At 32.1% G+C, this 20,126-nt stretch overlaps 2 protein-coding genes across 2 annotated transcripts; one reads left to right on the top strand and one right to left on the bottom strand.

Moving 5' to 3' along the window:
• Positions 1 to 2,676: 2,676 nt before the first annotated feature.
• On the bottom strand, positions 2,677 to 8,216 carry LOC130898575 (uncharacterized). Its single transcript, XM_057807969.1, has 7 exons — positions 8,190 to 8,216; positions 6,956 to 7,044; positions 5,915 to 6,043; positions 5,422 to 5,457; positions 4,730 to 4,841; positions 4,582 to 4,646; positions 2,677 to 2,752 (listed from the first exon to the last, which is right to left on the bottom strand). Exons 2-7 carry the CDS (start codon positions 7,022 to 7,024, stop codon positions 2,735 to 2,737), a joined length of 429 nt encoding a protein of 142 aa, XP_057663952.1. The 5' UTR covers positions 7,025 to 7,044; positions 8,190 to 8,216; the 3' UTR covers positions 2,677 to 2,734.
• A 4,546-nt stretch (positions 8,217 to 12,762) lies between these two features.
• Positions 12,763 to 17,901, top strand: LOC130898570 (uncharacterized). The gene is made up of 7 exons (XM_057807962.1): positions 12,763 to 12,787; positions 12,904 to 12,986; positions 13,070 to 13,198; positions 13,559 to 13,597; positions 13,671 to 13,776; positions 16,358 to 16,425; positions 17,797 to 17,901. The coding sequence occupies exons 2-7, from the start codon at positions 12,915 to 12,917 to the stop codon at positions 17,812 to 17,814; spliced, it is 432 nt and encodes a 143-aa protein (XP_057663945.1). The 5' UTR covers positions 12,763 to 12,787; positions 12,904 to 12,914; the 3' UTR covers positions 17,815 to 17,901.
• The last annotated feature ends 2,225 nt before the right edge of the window (positions 17,902 to 20,126 follow it).

Genomic DNA, 20,126 nt, shown 5'->3' with positions numbered 1-20,126 from the left:
ACGAACGTGAAAAATAGGAAAAAATTCCTTGCAACTATGTTAACCCCTTGGTGTGACACATCCTCCTTACCCAAATCGATAAAATGTCTTTCTTGGGAGTGTTTTCCAGAGATATCTGAGATTATCGCTCTTGCTTAATGAATATAATCAAAATTGTTAAAAATAGTAAGTAAAACTGATGTTATCTCATAAACGTTTTTGGGGGGGATATGTGATAAAATATGTGAAATCACTGCTTTCAGATATAAATACGAATGAAAACTCAACTCGAGAATTGTCGTTATTGAGCCTTGAAAGTCCAGTTACTTGGATCGTTTTCATTAATAAATTCAGATAAACTTGTATAAATCAAACGTAGAGACCGGACCTAACGGATAAGGGTTTTTTTCATGAATATTGAGGAAGGATACAAAGAAATGAATTCTCGAGAAATCACCATCAAGAAATAATTAGAACAATTTATTTATTTAATCATCGAACTCATCATCGTCGTTATCTGCGTCTTCGTTTTCACAGTCTGGGACTATCACCGCTCGGACTAGGTCCCCTGCCGACAATGTACAGGTATAAGAATTTGATTGCGTTCCTCCCAGGTACATTGCTGAATAGTTCTTTTGGGTGTATTGAATTTCCCGTTCTTGAATGCCATTATTCCTCCAAGGACTGATTTTAGTTTCCCCCGGATAAGATGCAATGCGTGTAAACGTCGACAGAGTTATGTTTTCAGCTACTACAAGATTGACTGAGTTTTATCTGAAATCTCTGCAGGTAAGCTTATTTTCATAAAACCTCTCAAAAAGAGTAGATATTCCCCTTCAGATTCCACTTTGAGCCATGTAAATACTTGCGCTTATTCCTGATATATCAACATTTGAAGTTATCAACTCTGTCAAGATTTTTTACCCCAAAAAAGCGCACTTTTGGAAATAATCGTATTTGAAACTAGCATTACTGGTACCGATGCTATGGAATTTAACAATTAAGTACTCCTCAACTATTAATTTTACTCGCTACAAAAATAGAAACAAGATTTAAGTGATCTCGCGCATTATTTTACGCAGTTAGAAATAGTAGTGTAATAAGAGCTTAAGCTGCAATTTTGCAGATATAATAATATGTCAATAGAAAGCTGAATTATTTATCTTCAAAATGACGTAAGATTCGTCAAAATCGGACATTTCTATCGGGAGTTATGGATTTTTATTCCCCGCGCTGGTTGAAAAAATGCAGCTTGCCGCGCGTCATGCAGATCGCGAAAACGCTTACCTTCAACAATTTTTTTCAGGTATACGGTGCAATTTGGTGAAATTGTTGTGAGGACCTTTTTTTTGTAAAATGTTGAGCAGTTTCTAAATCAACAGTTTTTTTTGTGATAAGACAATGATTTTTTGAGGTATTCTGAAATGAAGGTTCTCTAAACTTTTTCGATGCAACGTCCTGAGGCATGTCCCGGGGTTGAACGAGCGGATAGAACACAAATGAGATACTTGGCACTTGGTGCAAAAAGAAAAATATTGGAAAGCAAAGAAATAAAAGTAAAAATGGAAACATAAATAAAAAATAACAAGGCCAATCATGACTTATAGACAATAGAGTCGAATAGATGTTTTACATATTATGAAAGCGAAAAAAAAATGACTTATACAGAAGAACAAGAAATAAAGTGCTGGAGGGGGAAAGAAATTATGGAAAATCAAAAGAAAAATGGCATGAACATACATAGGGAGCTAAATGGAAAGCTAGGATAAGAATTATTATAGAAATGTTAAGCTGAAGGTGTTGGAAAAAGACTGAATCTTCCCTGAAAATGACTCATGGAAGACGTGGGCCATTCTATTGTATTCTCAAGCGATGCAGAGCAGAGTTATGAAATGTTTGCGTTTGTGAGAGCATTGCTCAGTGATAAAATTGCTTACAGAGACGGAAAAATATTAATTTAAGTGTTGTGTTCATATCTTAGAATCTATTATAAAGAAACATTATTTAATAGATCTCGAGAAAATTGGGATGATTTTTATCTATATAAATATTATGTTCAGCATATTGTTTGGCGGTTTGGCTATTGTTTAGCACAAGTCTTGGCGTTATTTGTATATAGTATAGTCTTTATGTCAATTAATTGAGAAAGAAATATGGTTATTCGTATGATGGACATGTTTGGGTGTAGATAAAGATTATTCCTTGATAATAGTAAGTATAGTTCTTGTCCAGTATTTAATCAGTTCTTGTCCACTATTTCATCACTCCAAATGAATATTGAAGGTTCAGGAAGACGAATGTTTACGTGTTTAGTATCAGTCTATGTATTTCTGTTTAAATTGTGTTGATTTTATATTTGTTTCGTTGATTAAGGTTTTATTAGTCAGTAGGACTATTGGGCAATAATTGGGATGCTCTGCCCTATGAGGCAAGATATTTCATAATAATTCAGCAGGTTATCATGTTTATTATTATTATTATTACTCAAACTTTTCCGATTTTGTCTCCATTATAGAGAACTCCAAGGTAAGAGTTTTCATTTATAAAAGCTTCAAGATCTACTGCTTAACTTTGACGTGTGAAAAGTGTCAAAATTTTTGTCACGCCATCCGAAATTTGATTTAATACTTAAAACTGCTACCTAATCAAATTTTTCTATGGAGAAGGGATGCTGAAGGTTAGAAATGAGAAACAATGTACTGCTTATTCAATTTATTTCGTTTATTTCATATGAATTAGATTCAGAACTTGCATCTTAGAAGAGTAAATATTTCTGTAAAAGAGAAAAAATGTATAAAAAATATTGGTGAGCAGTTATTATGAACATTTTATATACAGTTTTCAGAGAAATGAGCGTTTTCTTATTGGGAACGTGGCAATGAAACACCAAAGTAGACTAACTTAAATATATTTTCTGAGATTTCAAATACCTTCATATCCATCGTGTGGGAAATAATTAATTGAGATTTGTGGCGGCTTTAAATATAAATTCTAGTAAAAATTTTAAATTCAACGATTCAAAGTTCAATATTCAAAGTGGCGTTGATAGAAATATTGATTAATTGAAATCAGACGAAGAATATGTGAGTATTCGGAAGCTAGAAAAACATATTCAAGTTAGTCTACTTTGGTGTTTCATTGCCACGTTCCCAATAAGTAAACGCGCATATTATAGCTGGCAAAGACTTCGTTACAGTTTTCAAAGAAATATATATTGAATTTTAGAATAGTAAATTTCGTCGTTAGTTCTTGAAAACGATAATTTGTTCATCGAAACCAACACCAGACAAAGTTTTTGTAAATAATACTATAGTGGTGGAAAGCGTCACCATTAAAATGGTTACAAACTCTTTGGTGGGAGCCTTAATAAATATGAGACTGAATCATGCCGAAAAGATTGCAAAGGATAGGCAACAACTGCTGAATCAAATATAAATGATATCACTTCATCCTTTAGAGAATAATGGAAAGAAGAAAGAGATTATCAATCAACAATTATTGTTCAGTTGTTGTGAGAAATATCACAAAGTACAATGTTGAAGTATTGAGTAAATTACGAGGGGCATTCAGAAGAAAATAATGACGAATTCGACTGCTTCACTAGAACAATCCGCAAGGGCATTTATGAAACTGACGTAATAATATTTGTATACCAATTAGTATATTTTGGCTAGTCTTTGTACAGTTTCAACGTAGTTCCTTGCAACTTCTGTATTTTTACCAGATTTAAAACGCTGCTAAAATGATATGGGTTTAATGACAAATAGATGTACTGAAGGCTATTCTGAAAACCAACTTTCATTATTACTTGAGGATGTGAAAACGCCACTAGAAAGATGATATCCACGTAAATCGATTGAGTTTAGCTGCAAAATTGGGTTGATACCCAGATTTACTGGATTTTTTTGTATATAGTCTGAATTTAGAAAGAAAATAAAATGAAAAAGAACTATCCCAAGGTAAGTTCTGATAAGACACTTGATATATATGTCTTCGGTCCTTCGAAGACTTGAAGCGAATCGATTATGAATTGATTTCTTAGTCAAATTACATTGTAATAATTTTATAATATTCAATACGTACTTAGGAATGTCTATTTACAACGCAACTGTATTTATTTAGAAGCATTGTTATTGTGAAAAACTGTGATTGTGCAAGTTGAAACATGTTACATGTAAGAAGATGAAGTCAAAGTTTCTGAAAATAAACTTTTAAAAACTAAAAACGTAATTGGCGCAGCCAATAGGATCGCGAAAGAGTCCGCTTAGTGGATACTCGTCGTTTTTAAACGCTTACTCGCGATCAGATTAGTGAGAGAAAGTGGAAAGAAATCAAGAATAGAGATTGAGAATAATCTTCCAGATTTTGCGACGAATTCTACCTGGAAGGACAACATTCTCCGTACATCCTTGCGAGAAGTGAAGAATGGAATTGACCTTCATATTTTGCGTGCGAGCTCTATATCAGATTCACTACTAAGGATTTTAACTTAACTTTGACTTCAACTTCATACATGTTGATATTCAGAGATAAAAACTGCTTAACTTGCACAATCTTTCACAATAATTGGCATGGAGGAGATGATGATTTGTGGAAACTTACCGACGAGTCCACACTCTTTTGAATGCATTGTTGCATGTTCCAGAATAGCTCGAAGCTTTTAGCACCTGAAAACATCGAAGATGACAATCTATTATTGTTCAGGGCGGTATAACTAGAAGTATAAAATTAGAAGAATTTGAAAATTTACCTGAATTTATGGCTTCCTGATTACATCTAACATATTCAGTCCCATCTTCCAAATGATTGTCGTGTAAAAAATCCAGCATCTTGAGGGAATCCATTCTATAGTCTCTATCGAACTAAAATATACGAAAATTGTTTACTCTACCATCTTAACTAATTATTGTATAGATTCCAGTTTCAATTATAACCAAATCATCAACAAGAAGTCTTCAAAAAATCACAAACTGTATTTGTCTCTTGTTCAACCAGTGCCATGAAGGTTATTCTGGCCCTTCTTTTGCTACAATTATTCTTATAATGCTGGTAGCCAAGTGAATGTGCAGAAATCTGGTAACTACATATAATAGACTATAATGTTATATTAACAAGTCAAATTTCAAACTCCGATAGATATATCTAAATAATAAGGCCTCCAACGTCTCAATTGGTTTGATAAGCACTAAAAAAATTCTTAGCTCTATAGTTTATTGAGTTGAAAATCTAACATATATCCTCTGAGTACCATTTTTCAAATAATAGTAGACAGATTTCAAAAGTAAAGTTGCTATTAATGGATTTCCCACGAAATAGTCCATTAGTTTAATTATCGGTAAAAATCTGCTGTATACAGACCTGAATTAGATCTCAGCTTTGAAGATATTTTCTATGGAATATGGATTAAAAAGATTTATAATACGAATCTGTATAACAACTCACCGGTCCGTTTAGTGTCCAAATGCAAGAAATGTATCTCTGGAAAAGAAATAGGAAATGTATGTAGATCATTAAAGTACATAAAGCAGAAAAGATAATTTGGTAATTGAAACAAAATATTGATATTGAGAAAAATATCTTTCTTGCTATTGATCGAAAAGATTGTTTCATAATTCATCCAGAATAATGAAAAAAAATTATTGTCGGCACACGCTTTTATTGGAAAAAAAACCAACATAATAAATATTATGAATATGATGATACTTCTAATCATATCAAATGGATTTTAAAATAACCCAACTTCTCTATAACTGAACCATATAATTGCTTTCACTAAATTGTCTAAAATTAAGCTTTTATTCTACCATCTCCCTTCCATTATCAACATAATAATTTAAATGATCAAAAATCTATTAAATGGAATTTCTTATTGACCCAAAAGATCAAATATCCAAATTTTCGGATTGCAAGATAAAGTAGATTCTAAAATATTTACCTTGGCGGATTCGTCATTAGGAAAGTTTCCATCTTTCATATCGTCGATTACATTTTCAGCCACCCCTGTATACCGCTTACATTTATCATGCCACTCGGCCTCCTTTCTTTTTATCGTATCACTCAATAACTAAAAAAAGTTATGTGAATATAAGAATAACGAAATATATAAAATGGCATCATCTTTATACCAATCATTCCTCTATTTGAACTCACATTAATTTTAAATTATGAATTTTGAGAACCCGTCAAGAAAATCCTTTTTTCTCAATTGTTGAAGATATTACAATGCCCAAGACCTAAGCAGAACATATTAACAGACTAAGGACCAATTTTAAGTAAAGTTTTAACCTCAAACGCTACAGATATCGACTTATTTACGTTTTATAACGACAAATTACGGTTTAAACGTTATCGGCTGTTTGGAGGTAGTTTAAACTTCAGTTTAACATGAAACGGAGAATCTGAACACAACTTTTTCATATTTTCACAATTTTATAAAGGTTTTTGGTAAAATGATTTGAGATTTATACTTCATATTTGATAAACTCGACGATGATGATGAAGAAATTATCAATATTGACGACGCGACGAGAAAACAAAAAGTTATGCGTCCTATAGCAAATCTTTGAATCGTTCCACTTATTTTTTGAATTTGCTGTACTCCTATAGGGGAGATTTCTTTGTAATTGTTCCAAAGTACCACTACATTGTCAGATAAATAAATTCTTTGTTCATTTTTGTTTTATCTCATCTCAAATAATTCAACTTTAAAACAAATATCCTAAATATTTATGCGCTAGTGACAATTGACAGAGAAATCTGTTCAACTGTGAGCTGCAATCTTCTCTATTTTTGATTTGAACTAGAGTCTAATCCATAGTTTAAACTTTAGTTTAATCTCCAGTTTTACCGTAGGCTGTAAAATTGTCCTTAAGTCAGTCATCAGACATTCTCTGTTATCTCAAGCAATCCAAGGAGATTTCATAGTGCTCTTACGATGCATTGGAATCTTTGATTTGGATATTAAAGTACAGCTTACTTCTTTTGGTATAACACTTTCCACGTAAATGATGAAACAGCTTACAAGTACCACTGCTAACAACTTCATTTTTGGTTTCTGCAGAGTATCTAAAACATATACGTTAACAAAATCAAAATAGTTCCATCGATATACAAATATAAATCCAACTAATTTTATCAGAATGTAACTATATTTTAGTTATAAAGACTTAACTATTTTTGGCATACTTCTTTTGGTTACCATAATTGAGATAGTAGCTTTGTTCGCAGGTCTGATTCCGAATCAGTTCAGGCACCGATGACTTTTCGGAATGAGACCTGGGAACAAAACTATGAGGAGGCTAAAAAGGATATTATGATAGACAACTTATTGAGAACTGAATTTTACAATCTCTTATCATAAATGTTAAGCTCTGTCTACACTATGTCGACCGATAGAAAGATTTAAATAACGAGGAGTCCAACGCCTCAATCTGATTATTAAGATCCATTGGAAGTTGGGACAAATTCGTTTTTGGTTGTAATTTTTCTCAGGTTTCAATCTCACAAATAACAGCTTCCAAATTTCACTATTCCTCCAATAGAAAGATATACATAATAAATCGGATTAATAGTTTTTTTGATATTAACAAAAATCGTGTATTTCAACGAACAAAATACCATTGATGCCAAAGCTTGTTGACTTAATGGCTTAATGGAAAATTCTGATATGACTCACAGTACTCACTGATTATTTTTAAATGTAAACAAATAATCTAGAAAGATAGTGAGAGAGAAATAATCAAATGTAACCGTTGACACTAAACCCGAAGCTTATTCTTATATGAAAGAAAATTGTATCTTTAAATATAGGTTAGGAAAACGTTGGACTATATTAATTACTTATAAAAAAAACTTCATTTCCATTTTTCATCTGCTAGTAATAAACTTTACTGCAAAGTTTGAAATGTATTTTAAATAAATTAATTATTTGACAACACCCACTTTTTGCTTGTACAAAAAAATTCTAGATTTTTCCAAAATTTTAGCACTCTAGCTCAAAATAATTATACACGTTTTTCCTATATTTTTTAAGACTTAATTATTCGGTTCAAACGTTTGATATCTCATTTCCTTCCATACAACTTATTTTATCGGAGAAAGTCAGTTGATTTTATATAAATATCAGAGCAAAAATATTTTTGATTTGATGATAGTCCTCATCCTTAAAGCTTGGTCAATACATAAAAACTATTGAGAATAAATCAACTTACCCCTTATTCAAACACTTGTTTGATTATGAATGTAAAGTAGATGTTGTAGGTTTATATACACTTTTTCTGTTATCTACGATACTTCATTCTATTTGATATGAAATAGATCAAACTTTTAATTAGTAAAATAGGAGTTTTCGCAATTAATCAATTTCAAAGATTATGAAGCTCATTATAACAAAGAATTAAGTACGGAAATAATTAAAAATTTTTAAAAATTATTATACTACACAATTAATATATGTGAAAAATTATCAGAAGATACTCAAAATAATTGTCACAAAAAATGAATGAGATGAAAGAGATTTGCTCTTTATAAAAGGATTATTTCGCCTTGATTTTAGTTCTCTTTTGATTTAAATTTGTTTTAAGACAGGTTTAAATTTGTTTCGACTGCTTTCAATCTTTTCAAAATATGATTTGACACAATTAATATTAATCAATAGAATACCTACATTATGAATATCAAAATAAAAATGATTCCGTTTAAAGAACTTTTCAATCTTCATAATTGATTTGTTTTTTTGAGATTTCCTTAATATAGTTTTATATTTTATTGTATTGATGCCCCATTAGTCTACTTTCTAAATACTAAGATATCTGCCCTATGTAGACAGTGTAAATCTCATTACAGGGTACTTTATATATAATATTATTTTTTTCTGTTTTTGGGTGTTTTAGATTTTCGTTCAGTGGAATATTTGGATGTCCTCTTTGACTTATACTAATATAAAATCTTTTATGTTTTGATGTTTAGTTTCTGTTTTGTTCCTTAATCGATTATAGAATCTGTTCATCCTTTTCTTGAATATGTTGTTTATCATTTTTTTCGGATTATCATTTTCTCTAAACGCAGTTTTTGCTTTTTGGATAGATAAGCATCTAAATGCAGGATCTGATAGTTGGATAGATCTATCGATTAATATGAATCCTCAAATTTTTATAAAAACTGGGAGTAGATGAAACGTCAAATTTTCACCCGTCTTTAACAAAACCAATTTTAAATCAGAAGACACCTAGAATCAAGATGATTCAGCAACAAACATATCAAAAGATCTAAGAAATTGAACGGATCAGAATTTTGGGCAAATTATTGATACAAAGCTCAAAGTTCCATGGATTAGCTTCAGTACTCTTCGCAGATTTTCCTACAAGGCTTCTATAATTTGAAAGCTGGTATAATTCCGTATATTACCAAATTCAGTTCATAATTGTACCCAAATTATCGTTGATAAAAATTTATAAAAAACATTTTATAAACGTTGTTTTACTTAGAAGGTATCAAAAAACATAAATTTTTGGCATAAACACAATTAAAAATATACACATATGAAGTTTTCATTTAAAAAATTCCTCAGTTATGCTACAAATTAGTCCTTCATTCGCTCTATTCTATTTTTCATTCCCAAATTCGTAGAAAGGAATCGAGAGAAAGATATTTGTTTGTATTAATAAAATCAATTCACAAACAAACCTCTACACATCTTAATTTTCACATAGGATGAATTATTCTTGAAATATTAAGCAAATTATTGATATAGAGTGCAAAGTTTCATAAATTAGCAGTTTCTCGTACAAGGTTCTATGATTTTGAAGTTGGTGTATTGCATTTTTGTGCTCCAAAGAACAGTCCAAGATAATTACGAACAATTTTATTAATAGATACCGTTGATAATTAAGTTGAGAAAGTATATTTTGTAAATTTTTTTGTGAAGTGAAAATATCTTGACTGTTTGAATTATGAAGTTATGTGAGAGTGTATTTACTACTCAGCAGATAATAAAAAGGAGCCATCATAATGTATTACTCCATCTTACATCTTACTTATCTTAGTCTAGCTACCAGATGTTTCTTTCATCATATTAGATAAGATTTTCTAGGTTTTTCAAATTCTATAAATATTTCCAGGTGATGATAAGTTTCTGATTTGTTTATGATTACTTTATATTCTTCCTGCTATTTTTAACATACAAAAAAAGTAGTTTCTTCCATCATAGGAGAGTAAATAAAAGCTTGTGCTCCTCCTATATAATTAATTAATCTTTTTGTCCAGCTACCTTTGTCTGCCATGGTTGTCTCGTCGTCTTTGATTGCTTTCCACAGATATCTGCTCCTCTCTTGCTGTGCCTATATTATCTTCATCATGGATCAAACTTATTTTTCCTTATCAATGAGTCAATGAGTATCAACTCAGTTAATAGCATTACTGCTTTCGTTGATAATGTTCAAAATTCGTTGGAGATTCTAATTTTCTTAAGAATGTTGCTGTTTGGAACATGAGGAGAATATTGGTAGATAAATGTATAGAAAACAACTATTTTCTCTGAAATAACATTCAAAAAGCTCACAATTTATGGTACTCCTATACTATTTCATCATATCATATGCAGTTTATATTTTGGTCCTTCATTTGAGTTCATTGATTTCTATTGTATTTCAGTCGGGCTCAAATTGTTCTTGCTAGCTTCTTTCTTGGTTTTATCTTAGGTCTTTCCTTGGCTCTTTTGATGTCTCATGGGTACCACGTTGTAAGTTTTGTGGTCTATCTTTTATCAATCCTTCCAGCCAAATATCCTGCCAATTGCCATTTGAGGAATTTGATTAGGTTAGATTTGATTTATTGAATGACGTCTATCTTGTTGCGTTCATTAATTTCCTAAACGAGGATGTATTGATATCTAGTTAGTCTAGACCAGTTCCACGCATAAACAAAATATTGCGTTACCATAGCAACGTACAATAACTTATTAGAAGTGTCAGTGTGAAGTTTGACGTCAAAAAAGTAAACCAGAGTAACGCAATAAATTAAAATAAAAAAAATGTCCACCGAAATTGTGAAAATCTGTATTTAAAAAGGTTCAGAGGTGAGCAGATTTACTAAGATATAGTTAATACTATTAGTGATCAATGTCCTTCGTATGCGACCCAGAAAAATTGGACTGCAAGCTTCAAAAGAGGTAAATTTTCCATTGGAGATGATGACCGATCGGGAAGGCCAGTTTCTGTGTCAGTCCCCGAAAATATCGATGCAGTTCATGACATAATTTTATCAGACCGTCGAATTAGGGGGAAACGGATATCTGAAGCTCTGAATATTTTATATGAACGCGTTCATCATATAGTTCAATTTGGACTTGAGAAAAATTGCTGCAAAATGGATCCCTAAATGTTTGAATGTTGACCAAAAGCGTGCAAGGGTAGAAACATCACGTTCGTTCTGTGCTCGGTATGAAAATGTAGACTTCTTAAACCGAATTGTTATTATGGATGAGACTTGGGTACATTTCTACGATCTAGAAACAAATGACGAAACTCTGGTTCTCCAAGACCTCCTAGAAGTTTCGTGTCCAAAAATCTACTGGAAAAGTTCTTGCTTCAGTTTTTTGGGAGTAATGATTGATTTTTGGAAATTACTATTCGACATTACTGACCACTCTACGGGAAAAAATTAGAAAGAAAACACACGGAAAACTATCCAAAGGTGTTTTATTTTTGCAGGACAACGCCCCTGCACACAAATCCCATGTTTCCATGAAAAAATTCGTGATTCAGGGGTTTGAATTACTAGAACACCCCCCTTATTCACCAGATTTGGCTCAGTCCAACTATCATCTCTTTCCTCAACTAAAAAAAAGTTTACAATGTCGTAAATTTTCTTCCAACGAAGAGGTAATAAAAGCTGTGGAGGTCTGGTTTGCAGAGCAGGAAGAAAATTTTTTTTGAAAGGTCCAGAGACGTTGCAGGTTCGCTATAATTAATGTATCCAATTAAAAGGAGAATATGTTGAGTAGTAAAATATTTTGACATTGAAATTTGATTTGGTTCTATAGTAGGTTAAGAATTTATCAATATATTCTCGTATATATTGAGGATAAACATGTTTTCTATGAGACCTAATTCTTGGTAGTGTTTTGAATATACTGTCATTTATTAAAACATTTAAACAATTATTCAATATTATAAAAGTATGCTGTATTTGTACTAAAACTGAAACGCGAAGTCCTATTTTCAACGTTGAATTAAAATTATAAATGATTCTCAATTTCGAAAGCTGGGACTTCTTAATGAAAAATTTAGTTCTCTTAAAAAATCTGTGCGTATTATTAGTTAATAGTTTTGATGTTATAAGCAAAAAACCAGAACATCTTATTTCTCAATATTTCGTTCCTTATATTTTTATGAGTTTTATTCCTATTCTTCACGTTTTTCAAATCGTTGACTAGACTATGGGCTTCTCTACAATTTTATTGAAGCAGTAACTCAATTTTATTCAAGATATAGTTTTCAAAAAGAAGAAAATGTTATAACGAACTCTTATCCTAACTTTTTTATTAGTTGGTATGTTGTCAAATGCCTTCTTTTGGAGCATAAAAACTAATTGGGATTCCAATTCTGATTTGTCAAGATAATTTTGATATATTTCGTTTCTGATTATTTTTAATTGATATTACACAATAATATTAATAATAATGACTAGTTTGACATAATTCTACCATTATTTATATGAAAATAATGAAAATTGATAGTAAATGAGCAATATATAAGCGACTGCTTCCAGTGAGAATCAAATTCAAAACATTTTGAATTAAAAAACCTAGGTAGGTATTTTTGTAATCAAAGATTTTTTTCGTTTCAATCATCTCAAAGTTGATTTTCTTATTTTAATTTGTTTCTTATCTACATTAATAAATTAAAAAATGATTCGTTGTTGTAGTTGCCGGAAAAATGAGGAATATGGTTCTACTTTTAGTCGTTGTTTGCCTAATACCATCGGCATTTAGCGCTGTTCAAGAGGATGTAAGTCTAGACCATAAAATTCATTTTAGTTCCTACATTTCACATACTTTTTCAATTCTATTAATTCTTAATATTAATTCAAGCAATTCAGTCCTACTTTGGTTTCGATATATAAAGATTGGACACAAAGATGTAAGATGTATACTGGTACGACAGAAGATCTTATTAAGCAATCTCGTGAAGGGAATTTCCCAGAAGATGACTCCATTAAGGTAAATTGAATTTTTTTGCACAAACGCCTAGTTTGACCTATATAAAACGCTTATTAGAAATACATGTAAAGGAAAAAACAAAAAGCCTAACAATTGAACAAAATTAATGGAGAAACTAATTATTCTAGATTAGAGTTAGGTAGATTTCCTGTGATCTGTTTGGACTCTAAATTTTAGTGAACGCGCTAAATTCCCCTTTAGCAAACTCTCCCATAAACAAATTTCGACGAATTTCACTCGAAATATATTTTCAGATCACAATAGAGAAGAAATAGTATTGCCAGCACTCACACGTTGCTGAAACATCAAAAATTCCTCTCGTTTTTCTAGTTATTTAATGTATACTTTAAATTTTTTCAGAGATATACCGATTGCGTTTGGACACATCACAACTATCTGGTAAGTATGTTAAGGCTAATGTTCTGTCCACGTAAATTGCGTTTTTTTGATAATTTTGTTATTTTATTTAAAGATTAGTCCGGATAGAAGCATCGATGAACGTAAACTCAAATATCTATTGCCCAAGGGATCGGAACCTATTATAGAAGCTATCAAAAAATGTACTGCAGATAATTCAGGTAAAGTCTAAATTATCCTCAAAATTGTCTTTAGGGGATTTCCTCCCAAACTAGCTAATAATCTTTATGGCAGTACCAAAATGCATCAACGATGATTCTTAATACACTATTTTGGAATGTTACTTTATTGGTACATCCCAATGCTGTATTTGTAGAGATGGTTTTCAATATATGTTTGTAGAGAAGCAGTTTTTTGTATGTTGAGTATTTGAGCATTGCTTATTTTCACCAGGATATTTTAGTCCAGATGTTAATCAGATCTACGTATGTTCGTAATTTAATATTAGCTTCTTCGTGATCTTTTACAACGGTAAAAATGGCCGTATCATCAGTAAATGTTGCAATTGTATAGTATTCATGATTTGGTGTATCACTCTTATACAGTAAGCGGAGTACAGGGGCTAGTACACTACCTGAAGGTACTTAAGCTAGATGAGAGTATGTTTTCTCATGTTTTACTCTAAAATATTTGTCTGTAGTGCCGAATATTGACGTGGTGTAACTGACTTAACTTGTAATTTAGGTTCTTATTCTAAACTTTATTGATGGCTGTGCAATATCTAGGAAAGAAGTAAAGCGCACTTTGTTTTAGAGTCTTAAGAAGCAATTTTTCTTACAAGTTCGGAATAACAAGTATTAAAGAGATAGACCTATAGGATGTAACGTCCTGGGGAGATTAACCTGACTTAGGTATCATTATAACCTCGGATACTGTAACGTTTTCAATGTTCACAGCTTGCGTTACTTTTGTTGTTATAAACATTATACGATATAAACTTACCAACTCCTTTTTGTAAATAATTTTCTTTAAAAAATTTAAGTTTAATTCTTCTTCATTCATTTCATTCAGTCTTTTTGTTGTACTATTTTAATTTAAACAAATTGGATGTTTGGTTTATTTTCTTTTTGAGGTTAAGTCTTGGTCTACAGGACACAAGCATTATTCGAAATTTGCCAGACGTGGTATAACTGCTTGCAGAATTATGTTGCTTGTAAGAGCAAAGTTGCTTCCCCTTGGAAGGTTCGAGCAATATCTAGTTAACTGTGTAAATTTTGCGGATTTTGATTTTTGGTTGTTCAGTCCGTTGAAAGGTTGTTTTGATGAATGTTTGTTAGCTAGTGTTTTTGATATTGAGCTGGCTAGATTGCCGTAATGACGTGTGACTTCAATCATATTTTCCTTTTGACTGTCAAGTGGAATTTTTCATTATGGATTTGGTTATAAATTTTCAAATTTGGCTCCAATTTTATATTTGCGGAAATCGTGATATTTCCGACTGAGAATTTGACAATTTGAGATATGGTACCTTATTCTTTTGGTCAGCGATTATGCTAGCGTGACGATTAATTTCTCCAGGGATTTTTAAAAGCGGGATTTTGCCGGCCTAAAGGAGCCTTCCGTCGATTTCAAAAATTTTGTAATATAAAATTGTTAATTGACTTCCAATAAGAATTAGATATGGGTTCCCTTCATTATAAAAGAAAGTAAGATCCTTTTTTTTTAGTAAAAGCAGAAATTCAAAAGTCTAAAATGAGCCGGTTGCAGTTTACATTTCACAATACTTTTCATAGTTTGGGTACGTATCCTAGTCTCAAATACATTGCGTTGAGGTTGCTTCTGGATTCCTCTATGACTTAGGTTAAATCCAGAGGATTTCTTAGAATTTATGTTTGTCCTGATTTCCGTAGAAACTTCTGCTGAAGAAGTAGGTCTAACAATTGAATTCTCCTCTTCTGGTTCATTCTAGTCTTTCTTTCTTTACATTCGTATAATAATATGGCACAAGATTATCTTCACGAAGAATACGAGGTCTGGCTATTAAATAACTGCACGCCTAGAGGGCGCACTAGACGGGTGGGGTAAAAAACTAGTAGTGCGTTGGGTGTCTAGATATCTTGTCTATGCACGTCCCAAAACACGTTTCCCTCACTATTATAGTATTTGTGCAAAAGCGATTTGAAACGTGCCGAAAACCATGTGTGACGAATTATTTCTCGTTAAATTGGAAAATAACTCCAACTGAGTGTTATTAATTGTTGCAAGAGGTCTATGGGGACAATACTCTAGCCCCTGCGCGTGTTTTTGAGTGGTGTTAGTGCTTTAGTGAGGACCGCGAGAGCACTGAAGATAACCAGCGCTCAGGTCACCCTGTGACTGTTTCAACTCCGGAAACAGGAACCAAAATCGACCAAATTGTGCGTGCAGATCGTCGAACGAGTATCCTGATGATTACCGAGGCTGTAAACGACGATAAAGAAACTGTTAGAAACATTTTATGCGAGGAATTACACAGAAGACTTCCAGCACCTTTTTCGTAACCAGTCTCGTTATTTAATAGCCAGACCTCGTATATTAGTAGTATGAGTTTGAAGAAGGTATCGATGAGGATATTAAATGTATAAATTCGAATAAAATCTTTGATGAAAACAGTAGAAATTGAATTAGAAGAACGTTTCCATATTCTTATTACATTCTATATAATTTCTATATAATAATTTATTGAGTATTAGATTTGTTTCATTATGGTGATTTATTTGAAATTTTTTTCATTTAAATAGCTTGTATTTGAATTATTTTCAGGAGAAACTGATGATAAAGAGTTTTATTGGAAGATGCACAAGTGTTATCATGCTAACGTAGATTCATCGGTAAGTATATGTTTTCAAAAGCAAATTAGGGGTAATTTTAAAAGCAGTAAAAACAAAATGTCTTATTATTTTTCTAAAAACCAGTACAAACGGCACCAAAATATGAAATTTTTATGAAAGCATCCCTAATACTGTGCTCTTTTCCATTCCAATCAAGGATAAAATCATGGGTTCGGGACAAAAGGGATCAGATAGATAGTGAAAAGTACATATATCCAGTCCACAGATTATCTAGGTTATAAACATGTGATAAACAGTAGCATGAGCTTTTGCTTGGTTAATTTATTGTATACCAGACTTCCAAAGGTACACTAAATCTTTGTTGATACATATTTTTAATTTACAGAAGAGGTTTTATGAAATTAAATTTATATACATTGCCTTTCCATCTATTTTTGGACATTTAATAGTTGTATATTTATATAATATCCATGTATTGATTAACCAAGTTGTTTATTTGACAGATATACTTGTTGATAAACAATTCTCGTACATTTTTTAAGTAAACTTCAAATAACTAGAATATGTATTTGTCTTTTCGGATCATTTTTCATATTTGTACGAGTATTCTCTCGGAGGTACATGGCCCAACAAAAAAAATACAAAAATTTTGAGAAAAATATAATAACAATCGTCAAGCTCCTTAAAATAGCCATCACCTCTCCATTGTTGGAAAATCTTCTGCCACCGAGCCAAGTCTGGGGACAGAAAATAATCATAGGAGGCTAAATTTGGCAAATAGGCTGCATAAAATAAGAATTTAAACTTTCATTCATTAATTTTGCCCATTGGAATGTGAGCTGGTTCATTGTTGTGATGAAACAACATTTTTCTTCTTGGTCAAATTCAGCAATTGATTGTTTTTCTTTCCATCTAGTACCACTTTGTAGATTTTTGTTACCATTATGAAGTCGTCACTTCATTTGGTCGACCACCACAATGCTGGTCTTCGCAGGTCGTATGGCCTCGTTTAAACCCTGCTATCCAATATTTTACTGTTGCTAACGAAGGAGCAGTCTCACTCAGAGTAGAATCTAGTACAGCTTTCATATTGATTGAGCTAATGCCTTTCAAATAACATAACATTGACCAATTTTTTCTATGTTCACAAATTCACTGAAAACGTTCACTATTGATGGCTGCCAAACAAACACTAAGCAACGTGGTGTCTTCAAACTGGAAACATATGCTGTATAGATTATGTACTTTCCAATATAGCAAATACCGCCATCTCTAGGTCACACCAGGTACTTCTATGAACTTCCAAGTAAATCCCGATAAGGTTGTGTTCGTGGATTCAATATTCAATAGTATCTGAGCTTCACTAACAAAATATTACCTTATGTTACTACAAATACAAATTTTTTCCAGATGTATTATTTCCTGTAATCTGTCATGGAGAAGATATACTGAGCTGAAATAATGGAAATGATATTGTAATATAATATTTGTTCTGAATAAAAATAATTGTATGAGCTTCCTATATTATTTCATTTCCTCTATCAAACTTGTTTTAATCATATTTCAATGCATTTGATGAGTCTCCATTCCAGTATTGAATCCCATAAATCTAAAAACACTCACTTGATTTAACCCAAGGATTCCCCTGCTGCCTTTTTTGACGCCAATTATTTCCGGTAACAAATGTCAAGAAAAATCAACATAACTGCATCCCTCTCTCAATTCCACACTGTTCATGACACCCCCTCCTATTTCTTATTGACACGAACCCAGGTGAGAAGCTTTGGATCGAAAAGAAGAAGTCACTCTTCCACAGGATAACGAAGCTAACAGCTCTCGAATACCTAGTCGCATCTAGCGGAGCTACGCTGCTCCTAGAGATTAGGCACCGGTGAATTATTTTAATTTTACGTTATTTATCTATATATAAACAAAAACCAATATATGGAAGTTTGCAGCAAATTTGGAAAGTGGGAACTCTTTATAACACTATAGATCCCAGCTTTCGGCAAGTGTTGTTCCCATCATAAGGGAAACTAGAATATAAGTGGAGAAGTAACTAAAAATCCAAACCATGTATATAACATGTGTATTAAATATATATTCTCAAGTTCTTCTACTATGGCTCAATTCGTCATGAAAACACCTAGGAAATCATTATCAAATGGAACGTAAGTCGAAACAAGAATAAACGATTCCTACTATTTATCTCTGAGATAATTTCGAAATTTGATATTTTGAAGATATTTTCTGCCGTTCTTCAAAGAGAAAACAACTACTTTCCTGGCTAATATCTCGACGAATATTGAATACATATCATCTGAAGAGCGTGATGTTAATTGACCTTTTTGTCGATATTAACATCCCAATGGCTCGCAGTTGTAAGAAAGGGTTTATAATCACTGACTGGTTTCGACGTTATTACGTCTCATCGAAGTGGTTTCACATCCTTCAATCGAGCTTGAGACCCGAACTAAAGACAACGTCAAAGAGCGTCACCATTCCCATTCCCCAGTGAACGCTAACTGGTGCCACTCCCAACTGTGAACCACTAGCTAGGTAAAAATCCAGTGTAGTCGCGGATAATATAGATTTCGATGGAAAATGAAGAATATATCAAAATAAACGACTCCTACTATTCACCTCTGAAATATTTCGAAAATATATTCTGCCGTTCTTCAAAGGAGAAAACAACTACTTTCCTGGCTAATACCTCGACGAATATAGAATTACATCTCCTCTCAAAAGCGTCATGTCAATCGACTTTTTTGTCGACATTAAGGAGGATGCAAGTTTCAAGAAGAGAGCAGCGGTAGCAGCAAGAAATTCGGAATTCAGAGCGACGATATCGATTCGTACAACGTTATTAAGCCAGTAATTCATACGTATACACATCATATATTTACTTCGGGCACCTGTTTTTTAAAAGGTTGCCTACCCTTGTGCTAGAATTATATTTCTACAGATAAATCCAACATATTGGAACCATTGCAATGGTATTTACTCTTTGACATTGGAACAAAAGAAAAATTCTTCGATTTCACTACTGTGAAGGTGATGTCTAATTCGCGAGCGTACTATCATTGGATGTTAATTGAAATTATTTACGAATTTAGTTCGCTAATTGTAAACATTTCTAAATTTTTGAATATCTTATTGTTATCAGAAATATATGCAAACGTTTGAAAATATTTATCAATAGTTTGAATATGAAAATATATATTTTGAAAATATTTACATAATTCGGATAAATATTTAAATCAACTTGTTTATACTAGTTCTCTTTAATTATTAAATAATTATCCTATATGTGAAGAAATCGTTTCTTGGATTGTTCTAGGGGAAGCCAAAACTAAAGTATTGAAGTCCCATCGTATTTTAATCATATTTCACGCGGTGTTTCATAACGAATATTCTGTTTGAGTTGCTCCAGCGTTTCTGGTTTGTTTGAATAAACATTTCTTGAAATAACTTGTTATGGAAAGAGGTCTCGCAGTAATTCCTTTGTATTCCTAGCTGAATGCCAAGTGGCACCGTCTTCTTGATACCACATGTTAACCAAGCCCAAAGCATGCAATCGTGGCGTTAAAAAGTTTTCAATCATATCACGATATCGCTCTCATTGACAGTTACCGTTACGCCGTTTTTAGTTTCAAAGAAGTAATGTCCAATGATTCCTCCTGACCAAATTGTTTGCCAGATTGTCACTTTTAATGAATGAAAAGGTAACTGATGAATCA

This window comes from Diorhabda carinulata, chromosome 10, assembly GCF_026250575.1.
Source record: "Diorhabda carinulata isolate Delta chromosome 10, icDioCari1.1, whole genome shotgun sequence".
NCBI lineage: Eukaryota > Metazoa > Arthropoda > Insecta > Coleoptera > Chrysomelidae > Diorhabda > Diorhabda carinulata.
Note: the sequence above shows the minus strand (reverse complement) of the source record. Positions and strands in the feature narration are given on the sequence as shown.